Here is a 25,331-nt window from a genome sequence, read left to right as displayed (position 1 = left end):
CGGTCATAGATGATATGATTTTCTTTCCTGCAACCAGGAAAGAAAATTGCTTGATTCCCCCATCAACACAGTCAGTGCTGATGGAGGAATCCCTCTCGTGGAGCTATTGTGTTCTCCAAGCGGGAAGGAAGAGGGAGGATAGCGGGAAGACATCCCTGTCAGGAGAATACAGTGCCGCTGACAAGTGGCAATAATCGCATCCTAAAATTCTGACATGCTGGTTGTACTTAAGTCGTTGGATGGATCAGCTTTGGTACAATCAGCCTGCCCATGCATGGTTCAAATCTTGGCCAGTCCCTGCTAAACTGGCTGAGATTCGAACTATCTATGGCCGGCTTTACAGTAGATGTAGTTTGTGTTCAGGAAAGTGCATTTGTTCCAAAATTGAATACTGAAAGCAAATGAGAATTTGAAGTAGTTTCAATGACATTCATCAAGTCATTGAATGTACTGAGAATTTTCCTATGAATATTTCATATAAAAGCTTATGCTGGTGTACAGCCAGCTTAAGTCTGCCATAATCTACATGTATGCTGTGCACAAGTGCACATTAAAACATTACAGCAATGTTGTAGTGTGCTTGTCGTGTCCTTGATGATGCCTTGGAGGAGGGGCGAAACGCGTGGACATATTTCTGGCTAGGTCAAACCATTGATGTCACTTCTGTCCTCCGTGGAATGCACGCCATCAGCGGCAAACCCATAAACAGCCTAATGATCTGTCTGTGCCTGTTTTTATCTGCATTCTTGTAAGTTATCTTGCATTTTTGCACAAATAAACCTTTTTTAAAGTACTTCACTATTAGTATTTTTCTGGTATTTTGAGCCTGAAGGATATTATAGCCGCCCCAAGAGTAATATTGGTGGGAGCTGTCCGTATACACCCAGAGGTCGTTATCCACAACATCAGACACAAGTTTGATTGACCCCAGACTGAAAAGCTGTGGGTCCATTTTTTCTGGTGAGTCGGGATATGAGAGGGGAGTGTGGCATACTTCACAGCATGTTTTACATGAAGCACTTCAGCGCCTTATGATTGGAGTTTGGAGCACCTGAGCAAAGACTTTACATATGTTTTTCACATGTATTTATTTTTTTATTTATTTTTTTATTTATTTTTTATTTATTTTTTGAGCACATTATAGTTTCATGTTGGATGGGCAAGCGCTGTTTATAAGAAATCTATTTTTTGAGTTGTAAGAGCACTGGGTGGACAGCAGCTGCAAATAAATATTTTTTGAATCACATATACATAGAATCAGTAATTATATGGTTTAAAAGCTCTGGGGACATGCTGTGGATTAATTTCTGCTTTGAGGGATAGCAGGGACTGATAGATATATTATAGGAAACAGCAAGACTAATTGGATGAAAAAATGAAATTCCAGACATAAGGTGCTGTTAAAAGGAAACCTTACATCCAAACCGGAGATGAAGTTATCAGTAGGGAAATCAATAACAGGTAAATTAAAGAGCGGAGAAGGCAATTTGGTATACCTTATAGTAACTGTGCACTTTCATACTCACCTACTTCTGCCTCTATGGTGTCATTTACGTACCCATGTATACGTGGATATGGCACTATTGTTTTCTCTGTGGCTAAAAAAAAATAGAATTGCTTCAAAGCAAATGTAAAGAAACCATATACATACTGGTATAGGCAGCCTTATACAGTTAACTACACATAACTTGGTATAAAAAATAACTTTAATGTACTTTAATGCAATAATTTAATGTCCAGGACAAACTAAAGGTGCCTGATTTTTTTAACAGCGCTTTCCTTATCCCAACTCATAAACATAAATATGACATATATAAACCACACAATTTTTAGCATTAAAATTTGAATGTTTATTCAGAGTATCTTCCTTTAACTTCTCTCCTAGGTAAAATCAAGCCATTCCCTTGCTAGCACGGAACCCCTTCCCTGTCCTTTGAATGACAAGGGTCAAGATTTAGCACAACAAATAGGTGAATGTTAATCCAGATTTGGAGAGAAGCCAACACCCTAAGTATGGTCAAGCCTAGGACCAAAGATGTAACAGGAATCACTTTGAAGACCAACAGTACTAACAAACACTTGTAGGTACCACAGGGTACCTGCCCTATAGCAGTGTTGTCACCACTTTCTAGGCCAGATATGAGAGAAATAAGACTCCTGTCAAGAATCTTCTTCTATTAATGATATTGGTCAGGTTGTCATACTGACCCTCTTGCTTTTATCCTTGTAATCCCTGACCCAAAACAAGAATGCAGATAATTACTTCTGACTTTTCTAGGATTTTTCTGATCTGCATACTTGTTCATTGACTCAGAAAGAACTGGAGCCAAATGTAATTTAGGCTGACACGGACAAGTAACATAGGTCTACTGTCATGTAAAATAAACATAAAGTATGCAGTTATTTTGCTTTGTGTATTTATTTATTTATTTGCTTTTACATTACATGGATGGGACATTATTCCTCCCATTGACCACTGACATCAATGCTGAAGTTTCACTCTGACCTCTGAAACCAATGATGGGGCAACATTCTGATCAGGGCATTTAATACTGCCACTGACCAATTTTGGGGCGTATTTTACTCCCATTGACCACATATGCAGGGGCTTTTTTTTTACTGACACTGACCACTGATTCAGGGAAATTCATCACTCCCACTGACCACTAATGTAGGGGATTTTTTACTCATACTGATCTAAAACATTTTTGATTTCTGATGACTGCTAATGTAGGATCATGTTTTACTCCGAGTGACTCAGAGGCATTTATTACTCCCACCTATGCCAGAGTATGTTTTAGTTGAACCGATCACTTTTTACTCCTATAGGCCACCATCCAGCACAAAAACAATCTGACAGTGATGTGGTCCTTTGTTTAAAATGTTTGAGGACCCCTGCTGTAGGCAACAAAATAACAGATTAAGTACCTGTCCTTCACAGTCCATTGTAACATCATACTCCTTAACTTTCTAAAATAGGAATTGGCCACACCTTAGCAGAAAATATGTAGGGGGGCGTTTACTGGCCACCTGCCTCCGGACTCTCGGTACATGTTTGCTAATGCCCGGGACCAGGCAGGGCCACGTTCATGTGGCATCAACATTAAGGCCGCACCCTCCCCCCATTGCATTGGAAGCAAGCCGTACACCCCGGTGTTGCTGTATCATAACCTGAAGCTGTCATACAGGTGCCTCCTGGTCTCATGATACACATACATGCTTGAGATGCAACATTTTAAAGGAGACGCCGCATAGCAGTGTCCCGTTCCACCTGTCCACCTATCAAGTGACAGAGTGGGTCCCACCATTAACAAGCGTGGACCCCATGCGCACACATTATTAACTCTTTCTCTTCTGTAGCAAATGGCTAGGTTCCTAGGGTCCTGATTATTGGGAATTCTAGGCTATGAACCTCTCCCTTCACTATACTTGAGTCCCGTCACCCCTGGGAGAAGAAGGGGTTTGCCTGTCTAAGGCCCCCCTTCCTTCATGGGATCGTGGCATTTCTGAAGATTCCAGCCCCCCCTTTGATTAAATTCAAAGTGAGGTCAGAAAAGCTCACATGTCAAAGAAGTCTCTGGAAGCCCCAAGGGGTCAGCTGACCCTTTGGGAGATTTTAGGCTGAACCCCTATTTAAGGGGATGGCTGTGGAGATTCGTGGCAAGTCACCAGAGGATGCTGAGGAGCTCCCCACCCAACCCCCTATCGTGGCCTTTTCATGGGGTAAGTCCCTTTCTTTATGAAAGGGGACAGTTAACTGAGCTGGAGTTGAATGTTTTGTACAGCTCGAGTCTTAGTGGCTGAGCTGGGGTTTTTGATGTTTTTACCAGTTTTAAAATATTTAAAGTTGTAACATGAAAAAAGATATGATAAATCGCATATTAAAGTTTTATATATAATTTGTAAAAACCAATAAAGAAGGCCGTAGCCATTTGAAATCCAATGGTTGTCAAATATTTTATTATGTATGTCTGGAGTTCATACCGCACTGTTCTCCTACTATCTGTCATATCATTCTTCTCTTGTACTTGCTTGTTACCACTTTATTCTGTGTGTGTGTGTGTGTGTGTGTGTGTGTGTGTGTGCATTAAAGGCTCTGTTCTTCCATACGCCATTACCACCATGCACCCCTTTGAGTAACTTCAGACCAGGCATCATAAACTTTTACACATTTTCCTTGAATGAGAATCAAAAGATACCAGTTCAGCATAAAATGCAGTCTTTTTCCTAACATCCCTAATCAGTAATATTAATAAAATGCGAACCCCACTTTAAGTGGAACAATAAAAATGAAAAATTAATTTAAATATAGTGCCTGGGGGGTCCCCTTAGTCTGTCTGCAAAGTGGCGCATCTGTAGCATGTATAACACATGCTGCAGCAAAAATTACATTTCTAAAGAAAAAAAATAGTCAAATCACATTTAAATTTAGTCGCGGTTACAATTGACGGCACCCGGCTATTTAAATGGAAAAAATCCAGATTCCATACCAGCCCCTTATCCGGGCATGCACTCCAGCAGATCAGGAAAAGGGGGTCGCTCGTCCCCCCCACACTGAACCATACCAGACCACATTCCCTGAACATTAGGAGGTGGGTGCTTTGGGGCAAGGGGGGCTCTGCCCCTCCGCCTCTAAGCACCTTGCCCCCATTGTTGTTCATTAGGACAAGGGCCAGGGTTGTTGGGGTCTGTTGGTGTGGGGGCTTATTGGAATCTGGAGGCCCTCTTTCATGAGTGGGCCCCAGATCCCGGCATCCTCCCTATGGGAATGAGTATCGGGTATGTCATACCCCTACCCATTCGCCAAAAAATTGTCAAAAAGTAATAACCACAAGAAAAAGTTTTTGACAAGTCCTTTATGAAAAAATAAAAAATAGTGCCCCTCGATGTAAATTTATCATCAATCATGCTGCCGGCCAGACCCAAAAAACTGGAAAGGGGCCACTCATTTTCGTCTCCCAGTGCACCACTCCCTTCTTATGTCATGTGATGTCATAAGGGGGTGGTGTCACCGGGTGACGTAACCAGGTGGCCCCACCCCTTACCTATATAAGAACTGTCGAAGCACAGAGCGGGCACACAGCTGGAGCGTTTTTTATCTTTTCTATTTTTTTGGGTTGGCGGGCATCGTGATTGACGATGGATTTATATCGAGGGACACTTTTTTTATTTTTTAAATAAAATGCTTGTCAAACATTCTGTTTCCTCTGGTTCATACTTTTTGACACTTTTTTGGTGAATGGCTCAGGGTATGATGTACTTGATACCCATTCACATCAGGGGGGCCTAAATCTGGGGGCCCCCTTGTTAAAGGGGGCTTCCAGATTCTGATAAGCCCCCGCCCACAGACCTTGACAACCACAGCCCAGGGTTGTCAGAAAGAGGGCCTTTGGGGTGGGGGGGGCGCAGAACCCCCCCCTGCCCCAAAGTACCCACCCTCCATGTTGAGGGCATTTGGCCTAGTATGGTTCAGGAGGGTGGGGGGCGCTCCCTCGTCCCCCCCCTTTCCTGACCTGCCAGGCTGCATGCTCTGATAAGGGACCGGTATGGATTTTGGGGGGGGGGGGGTACTCCACACCATTTTTTTTTTTTTTTTTGCATGAAGGGCCTGGCATGGACTGGAAGGAGGAACCCTAGGATGTTTTTTTTAAACATTTTTCTATTGGCGGGCAATTGTCAGCATTCTTTTCTTTATATTCATCGGTCAGTGGGGAAGCCCGCTGACAGATGAAGACTCATGGTTTCCTGGCCCTGCTGCTTAACAACTAGCTATTTCCTCGGACAGAATTTAAATCGGTCGATAGTTTTTTGACCATCCCTAATTCTAATCTTTCTGAAAAGTTGGAATTAGTTAAAAACAAATAAATGAAATAAATTTTAATGAATTTTAACTAAATTCGTTACTATTCATCATTACTATTTCATTCAGAGATTTGGATACAAACGAATATATTTGTTACTATTTTATTCAGAGATTTGGATACATCTGAATCTCCGAATAACCGAAAATTTGTCCTAATTTGTATTCAGCCTGAAATGAATTGCACATGTCTAGCAGACATTAAGCATTTTTTCACAGCACAGATCACCCTACTGATATGCAGCGAGTATGCTTCTTTACAGAGACCTGTACACTGACAAGAAAGTTAAAAAAAACTCTGCAATTTAGCCTGCAGGTAGTGTGAACGTACACTTATACTAGTTTTTGAAGAGATATTGCTAGAGATGAAGTAAGAGGCACCACATCCCATAAATTGAGTAACTACAATAGAGGGGGGCAAGTGGGACTTTAACGGTGCTAAATGATGGAGAAAAATCTGAATTCTCAAAAATTGTACATTTTATTACACATAGAAAGTGAGGACAAGACAATACATCAATATAAAATGATAAAATCAAGAAAATGCACTCAAAATATCAACTCTACATGTTTCGCCATCTTCATAATAGCTTCTTCAGGAGTTTTCATAGACATTTCTCGAGAGTGAACATTTCTAGGTAACAAAGGGAAAAGACATAAAAAACATGGCATGTGTATGTATATAGGGCTTATCTCAACGGTCCTAATGTTGAGTGCCATATTGATTTGCATAATTGTAAAGACAATGATACCAATAAAGTACCTTAAGATGACCTGAGCCCTTTCTTATGCCGAAGGTGGAGGTAATAGAGGTGACGCCACCAAAGCAAGCACAGAGGGGGAGGGGAGCCGAGACCTTCAGACTCCTAGAGTTGACCCATAGAGAGGGTGACAGCCAGGCTAGAAATGATAGGTAGAGATAATAAAACCAGAGCATAGAAATACATTTCAACCAAAATTGCTATGTCTCCAATTGGTATAAGGTTAAATATCAGGTAGAAAAGTTACCAAGATAATCACCTGATTATGAGTAAATGTGCAGTTGATTCCCTAGGTACCTCAATATAACAAAGACAGGAAGGGAAAATGAAGTCCCCTTAATATCCCCCAAATGGGAGGTATCCCTTGAAACAAAAAGAAATGGAATTGTTGAAGATAGTAATAAATATAATGAGGGTCTGTCAAGTTTTGAGGGTATAAGCACTTACCCAAAATTGACAAGATTCAGCACCTAAATTGTCATGCAGTATTCAAAAGTTCACCACCATTTCAATTCAGCAAATCTTCCAATAGTACACAAAAAATGAAGGAGACTGCACGGGAAGAGAAAGAAAAAAGCAAGGAAGGACATCATCAGCGTTAAAATCTACCAGAGATATATGGAGAGAAGCAAGGTTTGAAAGTTTTCATTTACCGCAAATGGTCTCAAAGATCATGTATCGTTCCCCGGTGGTCTAGTGTAATACTGACCTTGTGGCGCCGGCATTTATACACCCCCTCCACTCCCTCGGCGTCTGACGTCACCGAGGGAGTGAGAGCGAGGTACGCCCAGTGGTCCAATGGAGGCCAAGAAGGAAGTGCGTCATTAGGACGCGACCGCATCACGTGATTCCGCCGGAACCGGAAGGTCGGGGATGACAACATCCGGTCCGGACAAGAATGTAAGCAGAGGAGGTAACAGATTGCCGAAGGGCAATCTAAAAAGGGATCCAAGATGAAACTGACAGCATCACCAAAGACCGGATTTCAAGGAAATATATCCGCAATGCCTATACAATGGGAAAAGAATCCAAAGACACAAAAGGGTCATAAAAAAAGGAAATTGCCCCATCTAATAGATAAATCAGTGTATGTGATACAGATGACAATTAAATAGAAAAGAGATGTTAGTAAAAACTCCATAACAGGACAACTGGGCATTTTGAAGCGGTGCTGCTACTAACCAGGTTGGACCATTTTTCCTGGAAAATAAATGTAGGGCACCGCGGGTGCCCATATGGGCAACCATAATAGAGGCTGAGAATAGGCTCGAATACAAGGGGTCCCCCAATGTGCCTGCCCCGGGGTGTGCCACCTACAATCGCATCCACACAACGGCGGGGGTCAGGAAAAAATATAATGGACAATTCACAGAATATTCTTGTTCTTTAAACGGTAATTGAACCACATCTACAAAAATAAACGCATGTAGGCAATTTTGCCAAAATATATAAGATGTGCCAATGAAGGCACCTAGAAAGAGAGGACTTTGTAACAAGAGTACAAGATCCAAAATGCTGACCAGCTACAGGAATCCTGTGCTGAATCAGCAATAAATACAGATGACATTATCTAGCCTAGAAAGGGTTTGAAACTAATGGATTCGTTTATACCTGGATACTGAATAGCTGATAAGTTAAATATCCACTTGGTTTCACGTTGCAATAAGTTTCTATCTACACTTCCACCTCTTTCATTCAGTGGAATGTGTTCCAAAGCAAAAAAAGTCATCATCCTATCATCAAAGCCATGGTATAAACCCATGTGTCGGCTAATGGGACTTACGAACTTTTTGTTTTTGACAAGTTTGACATGGTCACGAATTCGATTAAAGAAAGGCCTTTTTGTTTTGCCTATATAAAAGGCTTTACAACTGCAATACATTATATAGACAATTCCTACTGTTTGACAATTCGCATAGAAATTCGGTCTATACAGTTTTCCATTTGGGAGAATAATTTCACTTACATTAGGTAGATATCTGCAGAAATTACATTTTTTGCAAGAATATGTGCCTGTGAGTGTTTTTTTGGGTTTGTTTGAAGGAGCATAATGACTGTGAACCAATTGGTCCCTTAAAGAACGAGATCTTTTAAACGTTATCTGGGGGCGAACATCAATAAATTTGGATACCTTTTCATCTGCCTCTAGGAGGTACCAAAATTTTTTTAAGAATTGACCGTACCTGGTCATGTTGACCAGAATATCGTGTAATTAGACGTACCCCATCAGTATTGGTTTTATTCTTCTTCTTGCCAAAAATCAAATCAGTCCTGTTCCATTTTTTCGCTCTATGGTAAGATTTTTTCAAACAGGCCCTACTGTAGCCTCTTCCCAAGAATCTCCTCTGTAAGCTCTTAGCTTCTCTCTCGAAATCCTTGGATTTCGTACAATTACGTCGTAATCTTAAATACTGGCTGTATGGTATACTAGACACTAAAGGTTGAGGGTGGGAGCTGTCTGCCCTCAATATAGTGTTGCCTGCAGTGGTTTTGCGGAAGAGGGTGGAGCCCAAAATGCCATCTTCATCTACATAAATGGTAATATCCAAAAAGTCCAAAGACCTTTGGCTATAAGTGTGGGTAAATTTGAGATTGAAGTCATTGACTTTCAAAACCTCAAAAAATCTCAAAAGCATACTCAAAGAACCTGTCCAAATCATAAAAATGTCATCAATAAATCTTCTCCAAAGGAGTATATGAGATAAAAAAGACTCCAGGTTGACCCTGGAAAAAAGGTCACGCTCCCATCCCCCCAGGTGCAGGTTGGCATATGAGGGGGCACACTTGGTCCCCATAGCCACACCTTGCACCTGGAGGTAATGGGAGCCATTAAACAAGAAGACATTGTTGGACAAAATAAATCTAAGAAGTGAGATGACAAAGGCATTATATTCCACTGAAGAACCTCCTCTCTCTGATAAAAAGCCCTCCACAACTCGGACCCCACAATGATGTGGGATGGAGTTGTAGAGGGCCTCTACATCGATACCCACTAGCCACGCCTCCTCAGGGACCTGGATGCCATCAATGGCTTTGATGAGATCACTGGTGTCCCTGATATAGGAAGGTAAGGCCAGTACATGGGGACGCAGGTAATCATCCACCAGTTGACTCGCTCGTTCCGTTAGGCAGCCATTGCCCGAGACTATTGGTCTCCCAGGGGGTTTTTTTAAGATTTTTGTGAACCTTGGGTAAGGCATACATAGTAGGGGTTTTGGGATCCTTGATATTCAAAAATTCCCAAGTTTTCTTGTCTATCAGGGCTCTTGAATAGGCTTCAAAGATAAGCTGACGATATTTGATGATTATTCTTGCTAGGAAACTTTCAGAAATTTTTCTATACCAATCTTTGTTATTCAAAATATTCAGAACCATAGCTTCATAACCTAATGTGTCCATTACAACGACATTTCCGCCCTTATCTGAGGGTTTAATTGTAAGGGAGGAGTCGTTTTGAAGTGATTGAATAGCCCTAATTTGGCTATCACTGAGGTTGGAGGAATTCACATCTTTCCACTTAGTCTTCTGAATTTCCCTAATCACTTGTTGGGTAAAAGCCCAAATGTTAGGGTTAGATTGCAATATAGGAAAAAATTGGGATTTGGATTTGTATGAAGATGGAGGGGGAAAGATGGGTTCCACTTCACAATTTTCTGAAGTGGCCATCTGATCAATTAGTTCATCAGAAAACGGCCAAACTGATGAGTCTCCTTCTTCCCAGAGTTCCATCAAATCATTGAGTGCCTGCATTTCGGCCAGAGATAATTCCTGGTCTTGTGCAGGTAGACAATTCGATTTGGTCAGTTGATCTGCTATGGATTGATTGTCTTGGTGCAGTGCGAATTTCATTGTTCACCACTGTACTGTGATTCATCTTAAAGGAATGTGTAGCATTGAGACTTGGGGTAGCAACTGAATTTTCAATGGCTAACTCACCAAGATTTTGTGATGAATGGGAAGGGGATTGGTGAAATTGTTGGTGATGTTCCGAAGGGAAAAGTGGGGTGCGTTTGGAGGAAGTGTTAGATTCTTTTTTATTTTCTATTTTACGTTTGTGAGAGCCATTCATTTTAATGTGACGTTGCGATTTAGTATGGGAAGATGATGTAGATGATTGGGATGATAAGTCTGAATCACTCACATCATTAGTGTGAGTTTGTGAATGAAAAGAGCTAGAGTGAGGATTTTTAAATGTATTTTTTGTTATACGTTTATTATTTCTTTCTCTGGTCCAGTGATAAGCTTCATCCTGTTGGTATGCTTGCTTATCTCTGGCAAATTTCTTTTCTTTGGTCTTAATCAAATTGCCTACGAAAATTTCTAATTGTTTTTGCATTTTGTTATCTCTCTGAGAAAAGGAGGGATCATTTAATAATGTTGCACTATCTAAGTAGAGTTGTTTAATATCGTTATTCACAATTTCCAAGTCTTTGGTATATTGTGAGCACAATAAATTCATCATTTTTAAAGAGCAAGTATGCAGATTTGATTCCCATTCACTTTTTAATTCGGCATTGACTGTTTTAATTAGGGGAAAAATCTGAATTCTTAGTCCCCAAGGGACCAATTTTTCATCAATATACTTCAAAAAATATTTTTTACTCCAAAATATCTTGGATTTTTTTTCCAATAATCTACGCAATCTCAAGAAGAAGTGGTCAAGGGTAATTCCTCCCACTGATGAACTTTGAGCCTGATGGAACTTGTCCATTAATCCATCGAAATCTTTCCCACAGTAGCCATCCATGGTTATGAGAACCAGGGCTACTGGGGGAGAGGTTTCTAAGTCACAATACCACTAAAACGTAGCTAAAGAATGTCTACAAGTCAAAATACCTCACAGAAAAAACAAAAATTGTAAATATATATAACAAGAACAAGCTAAACTTGATTAATATAATGAATACACATTTTTCTCCAGCAATACAGGGGTAGTGGGAAATAAAATCCCTAATCGTAAATTTTGAAGAGATATTGCTAGAGATGAAGTAAGAGGCACCACATCCCATAAATTGAGTAACTACAATAGAGGGGGGCAAGTGGGACTTTAACGGTGCTAAATGATGGAGAAAAATCTGAATTCTCAAAAATTGTACATTTTATTACACATAGAAAGTGAGGACAAGACAATACATCAATATAAAATGATAAAATCAAGAAAATGCACTCAAAATATCAACTCTACATGTTTCGCCATCTTCATAATAGCTTCTTCAGGAGTTTTCATAGACATTTCTCGAGAGTGAACATTTCTAGGTAACAAAGGGAAAAGACATAAAAAACATGGCATGTGTATGTATATAGGGCTTATCTCAACGGTCCTAATGTTGAGTGCCCAATTGATTTGCATAATTGTAAAGACAATGATACCAATAAAGTACCTTAAGATGACCTGAGCCCTTTCTTATGCCGAAGGTGGAGGTAATAGAGGTGACGCCACCAAAGCAAGCACAGAGGGGGAGGGGAGCCGAGACCTTCAGACTCCTAGAGTTGACCCATAGAGAGGGTGACAGCCAGGCTAGAAATGATAGGTAGAGATAATAAAACCAGAGCATAGAAATACATTTCAACCAAAATTGCTATGTCTCCAATTGGTATAAGGTTAAATATCAGGTAGAAAAGTTACCAAGATAATCACCTGATTATGAGTAAAGGGACCAATTGGTTCACAGTCATTATGCTCCTTCAAACAAACCCAAAAAAACCCTCACAGGCACATATTCTTGCAAAAAATGTAATTTCTGCAGATATCTACCTAATGTAAGTGAAATTATTCTCCCAAATGGAAAACTGTATAGACCGAATTTCTATGCGAATTGTCAAACAGTAGGAATTGTCTATATAATGTATTGCAGTTGTAAAGCCTTTTATATAGGCAAAACAAAAAGGCCTTTCTTTAATCGAATTCGTGACCATGTCAAACTTGTCAAAAACAAAAAGTTCGTAAGTCCCATTAGCCGACACATGGGTTTATACCATGGCTTTGATGATAGGATGATGACTTTTTTTGCTTTGGAACACATTCCACTGAATGAAAGAGGTGGAAGTGTAGATAGAAACTTATTGCAACGTGAAACCAAGTGGATATTTAACTTATCAGCTATTCAGTATCCAGGTATAAACGAATCCATTAGTTTCAAACCCTTTCTAGGCTAGATAATGTCATCTGTATTTATTGCTGATTCAGCACAGGATTCCTGTAGCTGGTCAGCATTTTGGATCTTGTACTCTTGTTACAAAGTCCTCTCTTTCTAGGTGCCTTCATTGGCACATCTTATATATTTTGGCAAAATTGCCTACATGCGTTTATTTTTGTAGATGTGGTTCAATTACCGTTTAAAGAACAAGAATATTCTGTGAATTGTCCATTATATTTTTTCCTGACCCCCGCCGTTGTGTGGATGCGATTGTAGGTGGCACACCCCGGGGCAGGCACATTGGGGGACCCCTTGTATTCGAGCCTATTCTCAGCCTCTATTATGGTTGCCCATATGGGCACCCGCGGTGCCCTACATTTATTTTCCAGGAAAAATGGTCCAACCTGGTTAGTAGCAGCACCGCTTCAAAATGCCCAGTTGTCCTGTTATGGAGTTTTTACTAACATCTCTTTTCTATTTAATTGTCATCTGTATCACATACACTGATTTATCTATTAGATGGGGCAATTTCCTTTTTTTATGACCCTTTTGTGTCTTTGGATTCTTTTCCCATTGTATAGGCATTGCGGATATATTTCCTTGAAATCCGGTCTTTGGTGATGCTGTCAGTTTCATCTTGGATACCTTTTTAGATTGCCCTTCGGCAATCTGTTACCTCCTCTGCTTACATTCTTGTCCGGACCGGATGTTGTCATCCCCGACCTTCCGGTTCCGGCGGAATCACGTGATGCGGTCGCGTCCTAATGACGCACTTCCTTCTTGGCCTCCATTGGACCACTGGGCGTACCTCGCTCTCACTCCCTCGGTGACGTCAGACGCCGAGGGAGTGGAGGGGGTGTATAAATGCCGGCGCCACAAGGTCAGTATTACACTAGACCACCGGGGAACGATACATGATCTTTGAGACCATTTGCGGTAAATGAAAACTTTCAAACCTTGCTTCTCTCCATATATCTCTGGTAGATTTTAACGCTGATGATGTCCTTCCTTGCTTTTTTCTTTCTCTTCCCGTGCAGTCTCCTTCATTTTTTGTGTACTATTGGAAGATTTGCTGAATTGAAATGGTGGTGAACTTTTGAATACTGCATGACAATTTAGGTGCTGAATCTTGTCAATTTTGGGTAAGTGCTTATACCCTCAAAACTTGACAGACCCTCATTATATTTATTACTATCTTCAACAATTCCATTTCTTTTTGTTTCAAGGGATACCTCCCATTTGGGGGATATTAAGGGGACTTCATTTTCCCTTCCTGTCTTTGTTACATTGAGGTACCTAGGGAATCAACTGCACATTTACTCATAATCAGGTGATTATCTTGGTAACTTTTCTACCTGATATTTAACCTTATACCAATTGGAGACATAGCAATTTTGGTTGAAATGTATTTCTATGCTCTGGTTTTATTATCTCTACCTATCATTTCTAGCCTGGCTGTCACCCTCTCTATGGGTCAACTCTAGGAGTCTGAAGGTCTCGGCTCCCCTCCCCCTCTGTGCTTGCTTTGGTGGCGTCACCTCTATTACCTCCACCTTCGGCATAAGAAAGGGCTCAGGTCATCTTAAGGTACTTTATTGGTATCATTGTCTTTACAATTATGCAAATCAATATGGCACTCAACATTAGGACCGTTGAGATAAGCCCTATATACATACACATGCCATGTTTTTTATGTCTTTTCCCTTTGTTACCTAGAAATGTTCACTCTCGAGAAATGTCTATGAAAACTCCTGAAGAAGCTATTATGAAGATGGCGAAACATGTAGAGTTGATATTTTGAGTGCATTTTCTTGATTTTATCATTTTATATTGATGTATTGTCTTGTCCTCACTTTCTATGTGTAATAAAATGTACAATTTTTGAGAATTCATATTTTTCTCCATCATTTAGCACCGTTAAAGTCCCACTTGCCCCCCTCTATTGTAGTTACACTTATACTAGTGTTTAAATTTAAGCAGTAGAAAGAAATCCAAGGTCAGTTCTTAAAAAAATGATAGCTGCAGGCAGTTAAGAGTGCTTTTCACTCATCTACATATAAAGGATACTAAAAAGAGGGAAGATTGTGGATAAAAAGAGAGACATGGGAATGTGAGCTACATGAGCTATAAGCTTAATAATGATAACTTATAATGGACAGAAAATTATATACCTGGGACTCTAACTGGTATATTCCGGGTAACATTGTAAGCCTTGCCATTATACAAATATGTAAACTTGCAGGTGTAGTTTCCAGTATCTAATCTGGTGATATTTCTGATATAAAGCCTAGTTCCATCCTTCCCTTGAAGAAGTTTACAATCCTGTTAAGACAAAAAAAAAATAAACTCTTGTTTCATTAAATGCATACAGAAAATACTGCCTAGTTTCTCAGGGCTGTACTCAGTAATTACAGCATGTGGGGCAGACCCATAGTTGCATCAATTGACAGTGTCACTAGTGGATTTTCCCAGTATGTCGACATCTTCCCACAACCCCTAGCCCAATCCCTTCCATCCTATATACGAGATTCCACCCACCTCATGGAACTCCTGGAACCAAACACCTGGGAGGAAAACTACCTGTGGCTCTCCCTACGTGAACTTTCTGTACACATCCATCCCTCATGATATTGGACTCTTAGCATCACAACGTTTTTTATCTCAGGATAACATGATTAACCCTGACCAAGCCACCTTCATACTAAATTATGACAGCTGCCACCACCCCTTATGGGTTAAAAACATCCCCAAAGGCCAGTTTTCCTGGCTTAGACAAAACTGTACCAGAGACTCTGATTATATCACCCAAAGCAGCCACCTGCAAAGGAAATTACCGGACAAAGGTTACCCCAACACACTTATCGAACAAGCCTACCTCCACGGCAAACCCCCCAAAAAGAAAATCTCACGTCAAACTCTACCATCCAATTTATTACCAGGTTTCATGGACACTACAAAAAAATGGAAAACATCATCTCCAAACATTGGGGCATTCTTAAACAGGATCCTCTCCTCTCTTCTAACATCTGTGACAAACCCTGGGTTACCTACCGTAGAGCCCCTTCTCTCAAAAATAAAATCGCACCAAGCCAACTAAAAACTCCCACACCCAACCCACTCTGCCTCGTACCACTCAAAGGGATGTTCCAATGCAAAAAAGCTCTCTGCAAGACTTGTGAATTCATCCAACATGGTCAAAAATAATTTACACACAAAGGCAAGACTTATCACTTTGACAATTTCTACAATTATTCTACTGACCATGTGGTCTATTGTCTCTCCTGCCCATGTCCACTCCTATATGTAGGATGCACCATTTGCCCCCTCAGACAGCTTTTCGGTCGACACCGGCGCTTTATTGAGACTGGCTGTGACAAACACAGCGTTTCACGCCATTTCCTGGAATTCCACCATCAATCGACTGCTGGACTATGCGTCTAGATTCTAGAATCCATTCCTAAACATCTACCAGAAGCTGAGCGTTTTTCGTTACTATGTGAACGAGAGACCTTCTGGATATATACTCTGCATAACCTCAACCCCAATGGGTTAAATGAGGAACTCGACATAAACACCATCTTATAGTCATATACTCATCCTCCCACCACCACTACTCCACCTAACTTCTTTTCGTTACCATTTCAGGTTTTCTCATATTTCATGTCACATATTTTCCAATTGTTTCCCCTTTTCCTCCTTCCCCTTTTTCCCCATCTTCTCCTCCCCCCTTCTCCCCCCCCCCCTATTTTCCCCCTCTCCTTTTCCCTCCCCCATCCTCCCCCATCCTCCCCCTAAGCTTTACCCAGCTTATCCATTTCATATGCTTCACAACATCACATGACTTAATACAGATTTCAGACCTATGACCTTCCACACTACATGTTTCCTTGTAAGATAATATATCCCTCCTTTGCATCCATATATACAATACCCCAATATATACTGCCATGAGAATATCATCTATTATGGATATGGCTCTATATCCCATCTACTGATTATTTCTGGCATGCTGATATATATTAAGTTTGTTCTTGTCCCTTATATATCTACACAGTAATCCCTATCTTTTTACCTGATGTATCTAATGGTTTCATTTATCTACACATGTACCTCCATTGCCTTTTCTTGGACTCTATTAGTATATCAGCCCTTGTCCCCCTCTTATTATTACCCGGTTGCCATGCTCCCCAGAGTGTCATCTTCATTACTGCTGCCTCCGGCTATTTCACCTTGTTGATTGCCGCTTTAAGTTTTGTTTTACCATTGCCGCCTTAAGTGAACTCTCACGCCCCCTATTGTGGAGTATAAAAGACTGTTACCTTCCCCACTGCCTGGACACTTGAAAAAGGAGTGCGCAGGCCCGGTCAGGGTACCCGCGCATGCTCCGAAACGCGTTGTGAAGCCCAGCTGCCCTTCTTCCGCTCCTGACGTCAGATGCTGCCAGGCGCCGCCCCGCGGTCACTGCATCCCGCCTGTCCGCCTGGAAGACCACAGAGCCGGTTCTCTCCCTAGTCTCCCTGGACATCCCGGACACCGCTAAGCACCGCTGATGGCTGCACCATCATTCCGGTGCCTGTCTCAGATACACGCTATTCTTTTAACCTCCATGTGAGTTACTACATTTTAATTGTCATATTAAATCTTCATTGCACTCAGAGGCGCTCTCCCTTCTTCTTTTATCCTATTTTTTGTACTCAATAATTACGGTAATTCACCACTGCACTGCATTTTATCAGCAACTTGGTAATCTGGAATTTTACCTGTGTTCATTGCAAGGAGGTATTTTTCAAACACTTGCAGTAAACTCATGTACAGAAAGCCTGACGTAGCAAAGTTTTAGGACCAAGTCGTTCTTCACAAGCACCAATAAGGTGCAAGCTTGCCATGCACATTTAAGGGTTCATACACACCAGGCCTGCTGGGTTGGGCAGCATTGCCCACTGCAGTCACAATGATAAACAATGCAATCTGCCATACATCCTTTTCATTCAGTTCACACCAATGTGCTGTGTTAGACAGGTTGGACACTGCATGTTTGTGCAGGGCAGCAGGAAGAGACATGCTACAATGCATCACAGCTATAGTGCATTGAATGAATTGTTATTTTGTGACATTTCAATAAAGTTAAAAAAAGGAAAAAACAGTGTGATGCATTGTAACAACATTATGGACCTTGATTTTGACTTGTGTTTGGTGTAGCAAAAAAAAAAAATACAAAATTTAGACTTCAGCAACATTCTGGATGCTTTCTGGAATCCTCATGTTGTAAATTACATACAATATGTACACCCGTAGGAGCAGCTGGTAGTTTTCCCAGATCTTCCCTAGTTTCAGCCCCAAAGCCAGGCACATAGTATTTTCCGAAGCCAAGTGCACAACTTCTGTTCGTTACTCCAATGACCAGTCTAGGGGTTGTAGTATTTTTTTGTTGTTTTATTTTGATTTAGAAATTTAAGATTGGATAGGAGGGATACAGTGGGATACTCCAAACGTTTCACACTTGAGGACAGCTTTCTTAGCAGAATTGTACAAGAGTGAGCAAAGTCTCTTGCAAAGTAAAAGATTTGAGTGGACCCTGCTCTTCAAGACATCATCCATTGTCCCCTTTAGCCTACACCTACACCCAGCAGCTGACTTCTAGCACCCAGAGGGGGATTCTGCAACACCAGTCTCTAGGATCCCTTTAGGGGGTCTGAACTCACAAGGCCCTGGTCCCAGGTCACCTTTCTTTGTGATATCAGATAGGATCCATAGACGTCCTACCTCAGTAAGCTCTCAAGAGAACCCTGGGTTTCAGCATTCAGGCCCTCAGGTTGCCTACCTGAGGTCACGTGGCAGTTTGCACTAGGCCTGTCACCTCTCCCCAACTGGCCCTCTCCTCTGCAGGAAAAGACCAGGAGCCTAGGTGCTCCCTGAATATAAATACAGCATGCCTAGGGGCGCCTCCCCTTCTAATTGGCTGGACTACACCTAGATTCCTGCTGTTCGTCTGAATTGTTTCTACAATCCAGAGCTTTCCCAAGTTGCTTGGACACAGGGAAGCTCCAGACAGCATGAGCAGCAAAGGAGCATCCTGAGCAGGCAGACTAAATGATGATGGCTTCTGTTAAGCAGACAGCCTAAATAAATTTACCTAACTGCTCTACTGTTAATCAGAGGAGCCAATAACTATTCTAAATACTCTAGAACATTCCTAGGAGAGTGCTACACATACAACTCTAATTAAATTAAATTTGCCAAGAGAGAAACTTAGAGGCTGCAATTCCTGAAGTTCCCTTAGTAAATTATTAGTTGTCTGCTGTACTCGTGACCCTATGGCTTCAGTACTAAAAAGTAGACAACTAGTCATTGACCTGGAACAAGTATGCATAACAAAAGATTCAGAAACAACACCTTATATGATATAATAATAAAGATTCCAAGGGCTGGTACACACCAGAATCCTGTGCGATCCCACGTTTTCCCGTGTGGTGTGCTTTTTACATCCTATTCATTTAAATGGTCTACAAAACTCACTATAACATAGAAAAAGTAGTGCAAGTAGTACTTTTTCATAATGTGCTGCACCAAACCACATGGTACTGCATTTGCGAGATGTGTTAAGGGTGCCATTAAAAATTCATTGGCACCCACAAGCCATTTGCAAGGGCAGCACATTCACTTACGGTGGCGGAAATGGTCATGGAACGCACCTTCCCTGCAGCATGTTTTATGGTGATTAGGTCCTAAAATAAGTTGTACTGAGTGAAGAAATGTCTTTCCATCCTAAGGGAAAAGTGTTTTCAACATATAAAGCTGCATAACATGTAATATTTCATAGTACAGACATCTACATAGTTTATTAAAAATATCTACTTACAGGTATATTTATTATATGTTCTAAACATGTAATACAAGATAATGAGGCTGATTTACTAAAGGAGCTGAGAATATTTACTCAATAAATTGAGTGAAGATTCACTTCAGTTATCGAGTCATGTGAAAAGCAAATCCCTGTTTATTTCATATATACTGTATGGTTATTTTGTCTGTACATGATTGGACATTCAAAGATTTTATTAAATGAAGAACCTCAGCTTCTTTAGTAAACTATCCTCACTGACTACCTAGCTTCCATTCATCTATCCGCCCTCTATTCCCCTGAAACACAACAGGAATGATTTGATAAAGGAGTAGACAATGTTTACTTAGCAAATGGGATTTTTCCTTGCACATGACTGGAAGATTAAAGTGAAAACCGTTTAACTTAGCTACTAAGCTAAATAAAAATGTAGCTTTGTCAAGTAGATTAAAAGACTTAGCAGTGTGATCCACATTGAAAAATATAACACCAACTTCTACTGGTTTTGCATTTTGTATTAGGATTCCTGTTTTGTAATTACTGTTGTATCTCCATATATTTTGTTTTACCTTGTACCATGAAACATTGTTAATGTTGTCATAAATGACATTAATTGGGCAGTTTATGTAATTCTGTGTCAACTTTAGTTCTTTCATCAATGGCTTCCCAGGACAAAATTCTTGAACAGATCCATAGACTTTTAAGCTTATGTTGAATTTTTTTTCTCTAAAATAGACACAAAAATCAGTGTAAGTAATATTCCATAATGTTTCACATTGCATGACTTGTGTTGTTAAACATACATAACTAACTAGATGGCAGAAATGTCATCTTTGTGTTCCCAAAATACTAACGTGTGTTCTTCTCTGCAAATGATTATAAGGTCATGACATCAAAGCCATCTCCACTGAATTAAACTCAATTCTAAAAAACCCTCCTATAATGGCCAATCATTTTTCTAGTACAGGTGAGAAAACAAACCATGCAAGCTGATTACAAGGATACCATACAAGTGTAATGTGTAGGTATCGCAGTGAAGTGGAAAAGCATGCAATTAAAGTTTGCCTTTCCATAAAGGGGAGCTTTTCCTGCTTTCAAAGTTGTATCATCATAAAGGTGTGCTTTCCACAACCAGTTAGAAATTAGCATAATCACAGCATTTTCACAGGTTTTTTATTGTAAAGATTCAAAAAGAAATTGCACCCTGCATTACACTTTGAGCTTTGTGAGCTTCGGGTGCGTTTCCAGTTTTGCATTATAGTAATGCATTATTTTGTCTCTACTTCATGTGGCACCATGTTTGTGGCACCTCATGAAACCTGTTAAAGCCTGAGCTGAATTTTGGGTGTGGCTTTAGGGAGCATAGGGAGTTTGAGCCTACTTATAGTATAGTGTACCCAGTCCTCAGTTCTTGTACCCTTCAGCAATGTCCTGGCGACAAGGCAGAAAGGGTTGTTGCCATCTCTGGGAGTTCCGCAGTCTGGCTTCTGTGGTACATAAAAGGCCTACACCTATAATAAGCGCATTATCCAACTATAGTCAAAACTGTACAGTTTCTTTTTATCTATAGGTGCCCCTTACCTGCATAGCTGCACTCCACCCCCCCCCCCCCCCACAGCCACCCTGATCCCCCCCCACCACCTCGTTTGGCCACCGGAGCGGAAGGAGAACCATGATCTCCCACTAGCTAGAATGAAATCAGAAGAAAAGTGTAAAGCATCACTTCTAGGTTTAGGTGACACTTTCTTGCAGCCAGGGAAAAAGCTAACATAGCGTAATCCATGCTGTTAGCTTCAATGGAAGGCAGGTGAGACATCAGGGATCTAAAAGACCTCTGATATTTTATGAAAGATGACCTGTATCAAAAATATTATATCACATGTGATATCAATAGAGTTTTAGTGAAAGTAAACAGAAAAAAGATAAAAAAAAGCTACACCCAAGCACTTAAAAACCCCTCCAAACAAATGCCTCCCACCACATGCACACACACCGCCTACGTGAGAAAACGTTGCTTGTGATGAATATATTACATATCGCCACACACACTAGAGTGAGAGCAATAATTATAGGGACACCTGTCACAATTAACTCTAAACTCATGACTGGTATGGGGCTTTCAATATGTCACCTATGGAAAATAGTGGGTGGCAAAGTGGATTATCATTTGTAGGCACACACAAATTTAAAGCTTGGCATTCTGGGTATCTATTTACTCAGCAAAACCTCATCTTTTATGTTTTGCCGAAAAATCCATAGTATGTTGTGTTTTGCCCTAAATTTTACTTTAGTATATTGTAGCACTGTCCCTGTAGGGCTTGCTGTGTAATGACCTGTTGGGCCTCCTCTGCTTACCAGCAGACAGTCACTTCATATACAGTTCACACATTTCCTTACTCCCAATGGCTCATCACTCAATAAACAGTCCTGGGGTTTTGGGTTTTGGTATTTATTGTGGAACTTAGATGGGAGAAAAGGAATAGTGGGATACTCTAACTGGAGCTATATACAGTGGGTACGGAAAGTATTCAGACCCCCTTAAATTTTTCACTCTTTGTTATATTGCAGCCATTTGCTAAAATCATTTAAGTTCATTCTTCTTCCTCATGAATGTACACACAGCTCCCCATATTGACGGAAAAACACAGAATTGTTGACATTGTTGCAGATTTATTAAAAAAGAAAAACTGAAATATCACATGGTCCTAAGTATTCAGACCCTTTGCTGTGACACTCATATATTTAACTCAGGTGCTTTCCATTTCTTCTGATCATCCTTGAGATGGTTCTACACCTTCATTTGAGTCCAGCTGTGTTTGATTATACTGATTGGACTTGATTAGGAAAGCCACACACCTGTCTATATAAGACCTTCCAGATCACAATGCATGTCAGAGCAAATGAGAATCATGAGGTCAAAGGAACTGCCTGAAGAGACAGAGACAGAATTGTGGCAAAGCACAGATCTGACCAAGGTTACAAAAAGATTTCTGCTGCACTTAAGGTTCCTAAGAGCACAGTGGCCTCCATAATCCTCAAATGGAAGACGTTTGGGATGACCAGAACCCTTCCTAGAGCTGGCCGTCCGGCCAACTGAGCTATCGGGGGAGAAGAGCCTTGGTGAGAGAGGTAAAGAAGAACCCAAAGATCACTGTGGCTGAGCTCCAGAGATGCAGTCAGGAGATGGGAGAAAGTTGTAGAAAGTCAACCATCACTGCAGCCCTCCACCAGTCGGGGCTTTATGGCAGAGTGGCCCGACGGAAGCCTCTCCTCAGTGTAAGACACATGAAAGCCCGCATGGAGTTTGCTAAAAAAACACCTGAAGGACTCCAAGATGGTGATAAATAAGATTCTCTGGTCTGATGAGACCAAAATAGAACTTTTTGGCCTTAATTCTAAGCGGTATGTGTGGAGAAAACCAGGCACTGCTCATCACCTGTCCAATACAGTCCCAACAGTGAAGCATGGTGGTGGCAGCATCATGCTGTGGGGTGTTTTTCAGCTGCAGGGACAGGACGACTGGTTGCAATTGAGGGAAAGATGAATGCGGCCAAGTACAGGGATATCCTGGACAAAAACCTTCTCCAGAGTGCCCTGGACCTCAGACTGGGCTGAAGGTGTACCTTCCAACAAGACAATGACCCTAAGCACACAGCTAAAATAACGAAGGAGTGGCTTCACAACAACTCCGTGACTGTTCTTGAATGGCCCAGCCAGAGCCCTGACTTAAACCCAATTGAGCATCTCTGGAGAGACCTAAAAATGGCTGTCCACCAACGTTTACCATCCAACCTGACAGAACTGGAGAGGATCTGCAAGGAGGAATGGCAGAGGATCCCCAAATCCAGGTGTGAAAGACTTGTTGCATCTTTCCCAAAAAGACTCCTGGCTGTATTCGATCAAAAGGGGGCTTCTACTAAATACTGAGCAAAGGGTCTGAATACTTAGGACCATGTGATATTTCAGTTTTTCTTTTTTAATAAATCTGCAACAATGTCAAAAATTCTGTGTTTTTCTGTCAGTATGGGGTGCTATGTGTACATTCATGAGGAAGAAGAATGAACCTAAATGATTTTAGCAAATGGCTGCAATATAACAAAGAGTGAAAAATTTAAGGGGGTCTGAATACTTTCCATACCCACTGTACAGTTGATAAGGACAACTCTCACTTCACTTCACCAGGTTACTTATGGAAGCAGTCACGCTGCTTTGACCATACTGCTACATGTAAGGAAAGGGTTAAGTCTTCTTGCTCTCTCTCCAGCAATAGACTTGGTGAACTACATTCTCTTCATCCCCCTTTACTGACATCGTCCACTGACACTTCTAGCTGCAGGGATGCCCCCCCCTTCAATGTAGGCCCCTTGAGACCGATCTGTACTCACTGTATGCAGAATCAGATCCTTCCAGTGTCTCCCTTTCAGTCAGCTTTACAGGACCTTCGGGTTCAGTTCCTCTCTAGCTCTTTAGGCCCTCAGGTCGACCACCTGAGGCCGCATTGGCACACCTACAGAAGAGGAGACAGCCTCTCCCTCCCTTCGGAACTCCGCTCTTCAGCTGAAAGGCCCCGAGTACATGGCATTTATACTGTTTTCCAGCATGCACCGATGCACTTTCCTCTGCCAATCACCAGGGCTGTACTAAATGCCTTTGCACTCATTTGTCAGGATTCCTCCCACTGTCCAATATGCCTCCCTATTACACCAGTGTGAAACACTTAAGACAAACTGAGCTGCACCTGAGCACAATGACCTCACTAGCAGATCCTGCTCTCTGGTAGGCAGACAACAATATAGATTTACCTGGCAATCCTTCTGGTAAACAAACAGGATCCAAAACCATATTCTCTCTCTCTAGCATCAACCTAGGAGGATACTACAGTATTTTTTACTGAAACTTTGCACTTTAAAATATCATATGACATAAAAAAGAAATTATCTCCAGGCAAAATAATGAAGTACAGTATTAGATAAGAAAAAGTGACCAAGATGTGTACTAATACATAAATAAATTAAACATCAAAAATGTTATAAAAATTCATAAAATAGACAATAAATATATCTGTGATGTATATAAAATATGGTGATGAAGATAATGTGCAAGATATGGAAATACAGTAAAACCTTGGATTGCGAGCATAATTCGTTCCGGAAATATGCTTGTAATCCAAAGCACTCTTATATCAAAGCGAATTTCCCTATAAGAAATAATGGAAACTCAGATGATTCGTTCCACAACCATTTATTCATAAATCCTTCAGTTTATAGTCCATATAAAAAGATTATAGCATTGCGATAGGTTGTGTAACCATAAAATGTCTATCCACAAATAGCTGCTTCCATAAGGGGATTAGAAGCTAAATCCAGCAGCAGCTACAGAGTATCAAAGAGAAGAGAGGGGCCTCTAAGTGTAGCAATATGGTTCCATTTAATGAAGTTACAACATTTAGCAACTTACATGGTTGATGAATAAAACAGGCACATCTAAGTACGCAGGCATCCGGGGTAAAGCTGTCCACATAGACCATCTTCTGCACCGCCAGCTGCCAGTCTGTAATCCTGTACGGGAAGACCACCCTGCAGTAAAGCGATCTGAAAGCGAGGGGCAGCATGGAAGGGATGACGTAGATGTCGGTGCGGAGGACGGTCTATGTGGACAGCTTTACCCCGGATGCCTGCATACTTAGATGTGCCTGTTCCAATCATTAACCCCCCTGGCGGTAATCCCGAGCG

The 25,331-nt window shown here is 41.1% G+C and overlaps 1 protein-coding gene across 1 annotated transcript in view; it reads right to left on the bottom strand.

Moving 5' to 3' along the window:
• LOC309548143 (interleukin-1 receptor-like 1) overlaps window positions 1-25,331 on the bottom strand; it is a gene marked incomplete at both ends in the record, with an annotated part of 63,825 nt that overhangs the window by 32,448 nt on the left and 6,046 nt on the right. The window contains 3 exons of the mRNA XM_082248107.1: window positions 1,527-1,598; window positions 14,930-15,080; window positions 20,169-20,325. Of these exons, the coding sequence (XP_082104233.1) occupies window positions 1,527-1,598; window positions 14,930-15,080; window positions 20,169-20,325 (380 nt within the window). The remainder of the gene's footprint in view (window positions 1-1,526; window positions 1,599-14,929; window positions 15,081-20,168; window positions 20,326-25,331) is intronic.

The sequence above is a fragment of the Pelophylax lessonae genome (genome assembly GCF_965119305.1).
Source record: "Pelophylax lessonae genome assembly, chromosome: 2".
NCBI classification, from domain to species: domain Eukaryota; kingdom Metazoa; phylum Chordata; class Amphibia; order Anura; family Ranidae; genus Pelophylax; species Pelophylax lessonae.
This window is presented reverse-complemented; position numbering and strand designations above follow the sequence as displayed.